The sequence below is a fragment of the Xyrauchen texanus genome, chromosome 5 (genome assembly GCF_025860055.1).
Source record: "Xyrauchen texanus isolate HMW12.3.18 chromosome 5, RBS_HiC_50CHRs, whole genome shotgun sequence".
Taxonomy (NCBI): Eukaryota; Metazoa; Chordata; class Actinopteri; order Cypriniformes; family Catostomidae; genus Xyrauchen; species Xyrauchen texanus.
In genome coordinates, this window is record NC_068280.1 from 23,774,425 (window position 1) to 23,787,222 (window position 12,798).

The window sequence follows — 12,798 nt, forward strand, 5'->3', positions numbered from 1 at the left end:
GAGTAAGTACATGACCCAGACAACATCTTAACAGTCTACATTTAATTATCATCTTCTATTTCTCCACATATGGCTCTTCAGTAAGATTCTAAGAATGGAAAATGCAGATTCAACAGCTCACACTGAAAATTAGCCATTGTCTGCAATCACTGCTTGTACAGTATGGCTGCTGAGCATTAGAGAGTGGGAAGAAGTCTTCTCTACATTCATTCCAGTCTATTAACTAAGAAACTAGAGAGAAGACCATTTTCTTCTCTGAATAATGAAATGTAGGCCACAGAAGACACAAAGACTGAATCTCTGGTTACACATCATTTATGAAAAAGAAAGGCTTTTTCTTTGCTTTGAACTGACTGGCTCAGCGATAACATTCATCACAAGACTTCACTTTTTGGCTACACAAGTTCTCTTTGTGGGCATACACAAAAAAAGGGTCTGTCTTCAAAGAAGCCTACATTTCCCACAATACCTTCCCCAGAATGCTGAAGGGAGAGTAAAAGTGATTGGCAAAAAGACATGTACTATGATCTACAGATGCACAGGCCTCTAAAACAAACTATCGATGTGTTTAGCATGTCAATTCTAAAACACCTGACACATACAAGCAAGATCACACACATAGAGAACATTGAAAAAAAAACAATTTGCAGTACCCATGTGAATTTATGTTATGAATTTTTTTCTTTCACTAATCAGGTGAAGACATCAAGTAGCTTGTTAATTCAGGGAATAAAGGTTAACTGCACATGGTTAAAGTATCTGCATATTCTGATAATTCTGTCAGTCACAGCTAATTTCTTCTTTGATATGAGTGTACAACCATGGACCAAGTCTTTGGACTACAAAAGGGAGAAAAGAATTAGAGTCACATTTTCCAAACGGACAGAGAAAGCACTGTTTTTCTGAGAGGGCAACACAGATTTTTCTTTGTGTTGGGCAAAAATAGTTACTGAATACTTGCTATTCATTGTACAGTCTCAAGAGCATACATATCCCTATATCAGATAATGCTCATGATTACATTAAATCTAATGCAATGCACAAGCCATAATGTACTACACTGCATATGTGCATTAGCTTTGTTGTTTGAAACATGCTAAAAAGAACAAAGATAAACTCAGAGATATTGTCATTTTAAATGTATCAAAAATAACAAATACAGCTAAAGAAATCACTGTCAAAAATAGTCATATTCTGTAGTTGTAATATTTTTAGACAAACCTCCTTGTTTTAGTAAAACCTTTATTCTTGGACTGGCACCCCTTAATTAAATTGCCTACACATTTCTGGAAATTTGAATAATTTGGTTCAAGATCAGCTCTGAAATAGCATCATTCCATTATGTCAACCCAATAATTGATTTCTGGGTTATGTGATGTGTCTCCATTAATCTCTCTCCAGGGAAGTGTAACCTACAGCATGACAAGGATACACATTACTACCACTTAGGGTATTGAGATGGTTTTGTTCTCTTATGCTTATCTGAGGCCTGTTTTTGCACTGTGTCGAAGTGTTTGGTTCCGAAATTATATAGCTACACATATATAACACAAATTCAACATATACATACAAGACTCGCCCAAAATTCAGAGGTAAAATCATTCAAATGGAGGATGAGTAACAAAGATTTATAAAAAATAAATGTATAGTGGTGAATTCATTCCAATTGATAGTGCAGCTTTTATGTTCACGCTACCTGTGTTGTTTTAGCACCAAATTCACTAAAGGCAGGGATGCTCTGGTCAGGATTTTACAGTCTGATTTTATTGTCATCTGATCGGCCAATACAGATACCAGTTATTTAACTTTTAATCAGGAGCTCTGTCATAACGGTTGTATGTAAGCTTTCTGCTCAAACTGAAGTCAAATTTATAACAATAGGTGCAATTAAACTTAATGTGGCAGATTTGGTTATATATCCAATGTCGCTATTTTATTTCATAAAATACCCTTGTTTCGAGCGTCTTTAAAAGAAAATAACTGTCCGATTGGAGAATTAAAAAAAACAGATATACTGTTGTAACACAGTTGAAGGATGGGAAAGGAGGAGGCGAGAACCGGCTTGTCAACATAAATTATATTTTAATGAGAAACTTAAACTCAAAAACACATAAACACACACACATGACGGACATGTCCGTAATTCTCTCTCTCTCGAACCATCGTCACCGGCCGCCTTTATCCCTCGCGCGCCTCATCAGGCTGATTGGGGACCGGGCGCGCGATATTCCGACCGGCCCCGTCCCCCTCCGCTCCACACTCCTCCCGGCGTTATCTCAGGCCGGGGTGCCACCGGCATGACTTACACCCCCCCTATCCCTGGGGCGGGGTGTATCTTGCGTCCCGCGTGGTCATCCCCGCCTTCCTCGCCCTGGGAGGAGACAGGAGGGGAAGACAACAACAACAAAACAAAATAGGTGCGGGAAAAGGCCAACACGGTGCGACAGGGAGAGAGAGAGGAGAGAGAGAAAAAGCTCACTCACCGGTTCTCTGATGTACCGTCGCGTGGTCCTCGAACACTCCCCCACACTCAGGCGGACGACAGCCGCTCCAACACCGGGCGAACCGGAGTGAAACCGCCGACCCCCAGCAGGCAGAACGCGCCTCCGCTTTTCTGGCGGCAAATGGGGACACTCCTCCGCCCCTGGCAGCGGCTCTACCGCTCCGGGCGGTCGGAGAGTTTCTTCCCTCCTCCCCTCGCGGACGGCGGTCTTCCCTCGACCCCTCCGCGTCTCTGGGGACGGCAGGGCACTCCTCCGCCCCCAGCAGCGGCTCCCTCGCTCCAGGCAGTCGGGTTATCCAGTCCCCATTTGCCCCGCGGACGACGGCCGTTCCCCGCATCCGGGCGGTCGGGCTACTCCGTCACCCGGAAGATGGCAGCGGCGCTCCCCAGGGTGGACGGCAGTGTCGAGGACTCTGCGACGGGCATCCCTCCTCCCTCCCGTGTTTCGGCACCAATGTAAAATAGTTCAACGATGGGCATGGAGGAGGCGAGAACCGGCTTGTCAATGTAAATGATAATTTAATGAAAACTTAAACCAAAACACATAAACAAACACACACGACGGACATGCCCATAATTCTCTCTCTCTCGAACCATCGTCACCGGCCGCCTTTATCCTCGCGCGCCTCATCAGGCCGATTGGGGACCGGCGCGCGATATTCTGATCGGCGCGCCCCTCCGCTCCACACTCCTCCCGGCGTTATCTCAGGCCGGGTGCCACCGGCATGACGTACACCCCCTATCCCTGGGGCGGGGTGTATCTTGCGTCCCGCGTGGTCATCCCGCCTTCCTCACTGTGGAGCGGAGGGGCGGGCGGTCGGATATCGCGCCCGGTCCCAATCAGCCTGATGAGGCGCGAGGATAAAGCGGCGGTGACGATGGTTCGAGAGAGAATACGGACATGTCCGTCATGTGTGTGTTTATGTGTTTTGAGTTTAAGTTTCTCATTAAAATATAATTTATGTTGACAAGCCGGTTCTCGTCTCCTCCTTTCCCATCCTTCAACTGTGTTACATTGGTGCCGAAACCCGGGAGGGAGGAGGGATGCGAGAACCGGGCGAGAACCGGCTTGTCAACATAAATTATATTTTAATGAGAAACTTAAACTCAAAAACACATAAACACACACACATGACGGACATGTCCGTAATTCTCTCTCTCTCGAACCATCGTCACCGGCCGCCTTTATCCCTCGCGCGCCTCATCAGGCTGATTGGGGACCGGGCGCGCGATATTCCGACCGGCCCCGTCCCCCTCCGCTCCACAACTGTACACAATAATAAGAGCTTCATGGATATTCTTTAGTGTGTGTCTTATATCAACACAGAAGAGAAGCACGAACACCTGAAGCTGCTTTAATACAGGTAATCCACTAAAATTCTGACATGGATCGTTTTAATTTGTTGAGCTTTAATAACATGCAGTAACACACTGACATAGTGAATGATGTACTGTATGTCGTCATAAACAGAGACACTCCCCTCCAAATCCAAACACAAGTGGTCTACAGGCGATGCATTTAAATGACTAGATGTAAACAGCCACTTATCTCACCTGACCACATGTGATCGGATCACCCAAGAGGCATCATAATACCAGGTGTAAACAAGTCTAAAAGAGTTGTGCAAATCAAATAATGGCACAAACTTACCTACAAATTAGTGCTGATTGCAATTTGCATGCAGTAATTCACAATATTGCCCACTTGGCATGATTATATTCTACATCATTTGATCAACATTTGACGAATCACTGCTGCCAATAAGGCACTTTCTATAAAGAGACTAATTTACATAGAAAACAAAAGCAAGAACTTCATTTAAATACAGCACAATGCTATTTCAGCACCTTTGGTGCATGGTTAATCTGGATCGCAGGTGTGACAGTGAATAAAAGCAGGTTTTGTGCTGCAATACTCTAAAGTGTCAAAAGTTTACTATGACTTTGCAAATAGAGAGCAGAATATGTAAGATCCCAAAAGTGTGAGAGAGGCGAGTGGGGGAGGGGAGAACAGAGAGGACAAATATTCTATTTAAACAGATAGCTTATTCTGGAACAGTACTTCATGTGTCCTGTGGCCAATGTCTGACATTGGCCTTCAATCAAACAGAGAGTGGTACAGAAAGAGAGCTATGTCTCATTTGTTAAATATGTCAGGCTCTCAACATGGTGAGAGACACTAATACAATTACTCATTCTGGGGCAAATTGTCTTGACTTTTCAGTCAAGCATTTCAGATCATTTAGTCAGAAAAACATATTTTCTCTCAATACAGAGCTGAGGGGCTGATGGAACTGTTGTCTATTTATCGATGGTACACTCTCATTCTGTTTATTTTTCTCTTAAAAGTGGTGAAAGAAAAAATAAACATTGTTCATTAAAACCAGTAAGGTCAATCAAAAAAGTTACAGTCAATCAAGCAAATAAACAAATTAAAACCATTCCAGACTAGGCCTGTGCATGAGTAATTGAGTACTAAAAACTACTGGAATTTCAAAATTAATTTTCCTTTGTGCATTTCCCTGCTGTGAGCAGCACTGAACTACAACCCCAATTTTGAAAAACTTGGGACAGTATGAAAAATGCTAATAAAAACAAAAAGGAAGGACTTGTAAATTATAATCACCCTTTGCTATATTGAAAGCACTACAACTAGATATTATATGATGTTTTTCCTTGTGAATTTCATTTTTCATGTACACTAATTTCAAATTAGATGATTGCAACATGCTCCAAAAAATTTGGAGCAGTCGAGTGTTTACCACTTATAACACTTATTAAGCAATTGGGCACTGAAGACACGAGTATGTTAAGTTTAGAAAGTGGAATTTTCCCCCATTCATCCATTATGTAGGTCTTTAGCTGCACAATTGTCTGGGGTCTTCGTTACCATCTAGTTCGCTTAATAATGCGCTTCTTAATCGGAGACAGGTTAAGACTGCAGGCAGGCCAATCTAGCACCCATACTCTCTGCTTACACAGCCATGCAATTCTATTTAATGCCATCTGTGCTTTTGAAAGCAAAGTGTAGCAATACTTTTATATTTTGATTCTTATTGAATTGTACTTTAAAGAAATCACTGTCAAGGTAATTGTACTTTACTTGTAAACACTTCTTGTTGGAGTAGCAAACCAGCAGATGAGGTTCAGCTTTTATTGGTGGAAACAAAAAATGCAAAGCAACTAAATTAGAGTGCATTTTATAAAAAGTAAATTTTCACCAATGTGAAATTTTTAAAATGTAATGGCCTTTATGGAGTTTATATATGTGCATTACACTCATGCAACCAGCATTGGTTTCTTATTAAGCCCCAGGTGAGTACAAATGTTTTTGTTTTCCATTTTTATTCATGCATATTGTTGATTTAACGTTTTCTTTAAAGAAAAGCATAGTTTGTTGAAGTTACCTTATTTTGAAACTGTTCTTGGAAACATTTGTGAATAAAAAATTTGAGTATGCAACTACAAAATTACTCAAAAATGTCCATCCCTATTCCAGACTATTCTGTTACTTTATTTTTACAGAGTGAAAAAATGCATGAACAGACACAAATGGGTTGGTGAGACACAAGATTACTGGGAAATTAAGAAAGGAACATTTGCTCTGTTCATTTTCTGATTTGCAAGCCTTATAAACCAGTCATTCATGCGTTGAGCAGTTTGACCAAACAAGTTATTTCAAATTGTTCATTTCACTGAATCAGTTCAGAAAACAGCACTTCCATTAACAGTTTATGGGTTAAAGGCAGGTAAATTTACCTTACAGCCAAACAACAACCTAAAATTTATTTTGCTACATTTTGATAGAATTCAAAAGACTAAATCAAGCCCAGCATACAAGTATTTAGTTGTGAATCAGACATTACAAAATAAAAAGGCAGATGCTATTCCCACCCTGGTACAAATATGGTTATTTGCACCCCTAATTAAATACTAACAAAGAGTAAATGGGAATCACTGAAGCATGTTTTTTTTGCTTATTTAGAGTCCCACAGACACACAACACCAACCCCTCAACCTAACCTTAACGTTCCCTTACATGGTTTTAAAACAGTAACCATTGTATCACCATGGTATTTTGCAGTAAAATTATAATAACCACAAAATTAGGCATGGTTCCACTTCCTACATTAGCACATACTACTGTAGTAACACCATTGTTAATTGCATCAAATCTATGGTTTCTGCTAAAACATGGTTATTACAATATTACTATAGAACAACTACCCTTAAATTAATTTGATTTATTTTTACAAGTAGTATTAAATTATATAGAAGAGACAGAAAACAGAATGGGAAAAATAGTGCAAATACGTAGAATCAAATCCGTGTCGAAAAGGCGTGGTCGCACCGGTGTTATGCACCATACCACTACAGCGACACCTAAAACGCATTTTGATGTAAATGTCTATGTTTCTAATAAACTATTAGGGTGCAAATAGCCGAACTGTTTGGCAGGTGCTATATACATCTATGTGCAAATAGTCACTCCGAATTAAAAAATACCAGCCATGAGCAGCTCCAACATTACTGATCTCCACTTTAGTTAAGGAATAATAACACAGTATGGAATAACAATGCTCAAAGTTTTTCTGAATTTCAACTATGAGTAATTTATCTAAATGCACTCAAAGTGAGCATACTTGTTGAAGCTCAAACTTGAAATAGGACCTTTATTAAACATGAACTAATACGTTTGAGAAAACAGGCGTGCCTTTATTCATTAGAAATCTGTCCTTCTGAAATATGGTGGACAATTCAGTTACAAGAACAAGACTGTCCCAATGAGTACTTGCAGAGCACAAGACATGAGAGTATAAAAAGTTTTAACAATTGGTGTCCATTAATTGCATTCGCTATCACACACATTAGTTAACAATACAAACACTTTGTCAGAACCTTTTTGGCTTGAACTCTCAACTGCATCTTTAATGTGCACCAACAATTGTTTACTGTAATGGCTAAAAGCATTTTTGAGTTGTTAAGCAGTAAATCACAGTCTTATTCTACTAGGCCAAACAATTTTATATACAAGCTATCTTAGCTCAGCCTGGAATGCTAAGCACTGATGTTTTGATGAATCTACAGAAGCAGCCGTTGCTATGGAGTAAGAGCTGGGTCTGCTTAGGAGGTTAGGAGTGTCATAGTTCACATTACCAACTGACAGACGATGAATTACAGCTCCAGATGTGCCCGAAACATCACTTAAACTTCAGGCTTAAAGATACAGACTGAAAGCTGATAGTCTGCACATGCAACTGACTTATTATGTACAATGTAGGTGTTGTTAGAGATTTGGAGCACAAGATATTCAGATTATCTTTAAGCAATGATCCATTCTTGACTAGCAACTGGTCTTGGGATGGTTATTTGCAAAACATGATGTTACGACAGCCCTGTTGGATACAGGTACAGGCCGTTACAAATAGATAAAGCTAGGGATTTTAAAAGTTATAAATATCCTGAATGTAATCAAGAAAATAATATATCCTCACAGATAAAAGAGGAAAACCGTTCAGCTGTAGTAGCTGCAGTACATATTTCATTAAAGCCCTTTGCTGCACATTAATTCGATTAGAGGGTCTGTTTGAATGGGGAGCGCTGTTTCTTATTGCATTTATGGGTCAGGAGATAGAAAAGTAGAGAGAGAAAGAGGGAAAATTGTATCGGGACAAGACACATAAGATTAGAACCTCTGTGATGTGTGGAACTGGCATGACAGCAATGCTGACATGACTCATGGCATCCAATGGTCTAACTATTGCTGTGCTGTAGTAACTACCAGTCAAATGGTTGAACACCTACTTATTCTTTATTATTACTATTTTCCAAATTTTATAATTATAGTAAAGTCATCAACACTATGAAATAACATAAATGAACGTATGTGAATTATATAATTTCCAAAAATGTTAAACAAATCAAAACTATCTTTTATTTTAGGTTCTTAAATATACAATCTGCCTATATTCCAGCTCAGCATTTTTACAACCAACTTAAGACGCCTTTTAAACAGTATTGAATGATTGGACACTTGTTGACTGTTTTCCTTCACTATCTGCCCCACCTTATCAAGTTATTTTCATTAAAATTGTAATTTTGTAAAGAAATGTAGGTACAAGTATTTGCATGTATTTAAGCATACGCCTTTAGATCAAAAGATTTTTAAATATTATGAGAAACATTTCGGTCAGGTGTATCCAAACTTTTGACTGATAGTGTTGCTTAGATTAATGTAAAAGGTTTAATATGCCTTACATTAGTTAGAATATTCAGTATAAACAAGAAAAGTCCACAGTATTAACACTATGCAATAGAGAGAGAGAGATGCATCAGCCCAAGCTGATTCTTCTTGATTATTTCTGCACGGGAAGCTAAGAGAATCACAGGAAGGAAAAGCAGCCCATTCCATGCCGACTTTATACACTGCACTTTGGAATAGGGCCCAGTATGTTATGAGATCTTGGTGTTGACTACATTGTTCCACCATATGTTAAAGCTAAATAAGATGAAGTTTGTTTATTTATTGTTCAAACACTTGTCGCAAACACAATATCCCCAAAGTGACGTTATGTTACACAGCACATCTATATTAAAAGTTGATTAACCTCTTAAACTGAATTTTTGAAAACTGCAAAAACCTCATATTAAAAAAGACTACAATTATCCATGTTTATAATCTTATGATGTACAGAAAGTAAAAAAACAAAATATAATTATATTAATATAATTATTAATTACTAATTTGTAAGCATGTAATTCTGGTTCTGATCTCTCTATCACCCTTTGAAAAGTCTTACTTTATTCCACTAGATGGCAGCAAGAAAATATTTTTTTCACAAAATGCAGATCTGAAATGTAGGTGCTGCTATAATGCATTTCAGCCCTCGCAAATGTGCTCATCCATAGACATTCTGTCTAATTTTCAGTTCATGCGCCACCCCAATTGTTTCATTGAATATCTCTGCCTATGAGTGGACTAGAAGCTCAATCTTGGTGCTATTAGAAAGCTGAGATTCTCCACTTTGTGATTATATAATAGTCAATAACATATTTTTCTGATGATTTGTTTAGCATGCTTTTCGTGCATATTTTGTTCTGGACATCTAGGATATAACAGTGGATTATTCACAAAAGCAAGCTCACAGACCAGTTTCTAATTCTTTTTTTTTAACTGCTCAGATAGTGTTTGGCTATTTGGGGCTTACAGCAGCAGTGATTGGCACATAAAACGGATGCAAAAAAGGTTGATTCAATTTATTCATACACTTGGGGGTCCCCCAGACACCTCCTTTTCTTTCATATCTGGTGTCTTATATAATGGATCACCAATTATAAATGAGAAAATATTAAAAATTTACAACATGATTCATACATATTTGTAAATATTACTTTGTTCAGCTAAAATATTCCAAGACAAATGTAAAGAAAATGTTGCAACACTTGCAACTCCCGTTGCGAATCCACCAGCCAAAACTATTTCAGTAGAGTACTGGCAAATCAAAACCAATCAATTACTGGTGCCAAGATCAAGGCTTAGCCAGGTTTAGTCAGAACTTAGGTTTTTAAAATAAAGTTATTGCACTGAGTAAAAGTTTGAAAACACTTGCTGAAGTTCCCTGTAGTTTTTCTGGTTAGGGGGTTAAAATTATTTTAATTTACTTTGACATTTACATGTTATCCACCTGATTTCAATTATTTATTATTAGTAGACTAACTCTATTGATGAACTTAACTTAGTTTAAACAGCCAGCTTCTTTGATTACCCCATAGCAGTTAAAATGTAAGACAGCCAGTGACAAAGTAATCATTGTCTGGGTGTGCCTATGTGTGTATGAAGAAGCTGAGAGTCGGTATGCCAAATGCCTTGTAATTATCATCATTGGTAATTTTGTTGTGAGTACACAACAAGGAGGATTTAATCACTTTTCAGGTCAGATTCATTCTCCCAATTCCTGACTTTTAATTGACTGTCACTTGAACACAAAACCTGAACCTGCTAAGGCGCAAACACACTGCCTACAGCACCAGAAAGCAGCTCCCTCCTGCCAGCTATGACAGGCCAAGGAATGCTAAATCAAAGCTATATACACACCCTGCCCTGCCTTGGCCTGCAGTTATGTGAATCACCTTCACACATACACATACATTCAGGGCATTTATTACTGACATGCAGATTTGCCAGCCTAGCCTATACAGGCTGAGGATATGAGTCAGAGCACTCATACACAATCACACATTAATCAACAAAAATGTGACTCTCATACACAGGGTGTGGTTGAAATATTTCTTCAATTTAGTAAATCCCCCATCATAAATCCATGAAAAATTAGATGTTGGTATATGAATTCCAGCTGAGGGGGTTGCAAAATGGGTGATGCAAGGTTTTCTACAGTTTGTCTTTAAAATATGCCTCTAATATGCCTCAGTAAAGTTTGTACTGTACTGAACACATTATAACACATCAGTGTTCTAAACAGACACATAAACTTAACATCAGTCACTTGCATAACTGACAACTCACTCTCTCTGCAGGATAAACTTGAGGTCAGCCCTGGCAGTCTATCTCCTGTACTGCCAAGGTTGATGGCAGTAGTGAGTTTCAGGAATGAGAAACAGGCTTCTGCACACATTCTTTCACTTGTCTGTTAAACCCTGAAACAGACATGTTTGGAGCTACCAAGGCAACAAGGAGGTTTTCATACTGAAACAACAAAACAACATCAAACTGAACTGTCACGATTAAAAAATTAAATAACTTGAAACACTTTAATCAAAGTCAAAGATATGAGAAAATAAAGGATGCAGTAGACCAGACACCTCTTCAGTGAGGAGCTATATGAACCCCCAATATACATGCAAATCTTCTGTGCAAAATGTAGAGCCACACTTTTGGGTGGATAAAGTTATGCCCTGATTTCACATAAACAAATTCTTAAATTCTTGTTGCACTTCCAGCACTTGTTATTCTCATGGACTCATATCTCTAAATTTATTCTGGTGTATCACTGTGCAATCCATGCATAACAAATGCACAGTGTCTCATAGAACACAAACGCTCAGATATGCATGTGGTCTATTGCAGAATGACAAAAGGCAAAGAGAAAGAGCAGAGAGCCAGTGGGGCAGATAAGGGGCTGGATAAGGGTCACCTTATCTATTAAACTTGCTAGAAATGTGGTGTAATGTGGGTGCATATTAATGTATGTCTTCATGTTTTACACAAAAGAGGTGGATGATCATTAACTTGGAGGCAAGCATACATATCTAGCTAATACCCGTCATTGTTGTCTCTGCAAAGTTTATACAAAAATAATAATAATAAAATGACCATAAAAATAAGGAAGTTAAGAAAAATAATGATAATAATAATGATTATTTAAAGAATTATGGACAATTTATTTCTGCTAAATTAAGCCTAAAAATAGCCATTTGATATTTAGAAAATTCTCATTAGGTTGTCACCCAAACACCTCCCTGGTCTGCAACGTTCTGGAAAGGTTAGTTTATGGTTATAAAAATACCAATAGTTGGTTCACAAAAAATACCAAAAATGGCAACTAACGTTAGGGAAACGTTCTGTTTGCTGGGAAGATAGGTAGCTGTATGTGCAAAAAAGAACACCACCTAAATACTATTGGATGACGTTAATACTAAAAGGTTTTCACAAACGCTCCACAAAGTACCTGAAATCAGCTGTAAATGCGAGGAGTTGTTGCTTAAAAAGACCTTAAATAAATCCGCAACTTGGCAGAAGAGCCACGACACCTGCCCTCCAAAAGAGAATAAAACATATGCTTACATTCTTTTATCGGCTGGTTTGAGTTGTTGGTGCATGGCGAGGGAGAAACCGAACAAGCTGTTGGGATCTCCCGTTTTCCTGATAACATTCTCCATGTCTAGGTTGAAGGCAGAGATCAGCGTCAATCCCATGAAACTGAGAAGCGGCAAGGTTAAAGTCTTGTAAGATTGCATGGCGATTCTTTGTTGAGTTCGTGCGTTACAGATGAGAATGTAACCCGGTTCTGGTGGGGTTATGGATGTCTACAAGGGAGGATTATCTCTGACGTCCCTCCTCTCATCCTGCCTCCACCCGTCTCCACCCTCATCCGTGCCTCTACCTGTTTCAGCTTCAGGCTTCGTTTTTCGTAATGTTGCACATTCTTTTGGTTAGTCGAGCTTTTGATAAGGATTTCTAACGTCGTAAATTACTTGGTGATACATAGATATAGTAAATAAGATGTGAACTTTAATTCTACACACAAAAACACAAAACTATACAGTTATATTTTTCG

General features: G+C 38.8%; 1 protein-coding gene across 1 annotated transcript in view; it reads right to left on the reverse strand.

The window, feature by feature from the left end:
- The window catches only part of itga6b (integrin, alpha 6b), a 33,308-nt gene extending 20,774 nt beyond the window's left edge, over positions 1 to 12,534 (reverse strand). The window contains exon 1 of the mRNA XM_052126034.1: positions 12,306 to 12,534. Within this exon, the coding sequence (XP_051981994.1) occupies positions 12,306 to 12,478 (173 nt within the window). The 5' untranslated portion in view covers positions 12,479 to 12,534. The remainder of the gene's footprint in view (positions 1 to 12,305) is intronic.
- Between the last annotated feature and the right edge of the window lie 264 nt (positions 12,535 to 12,798).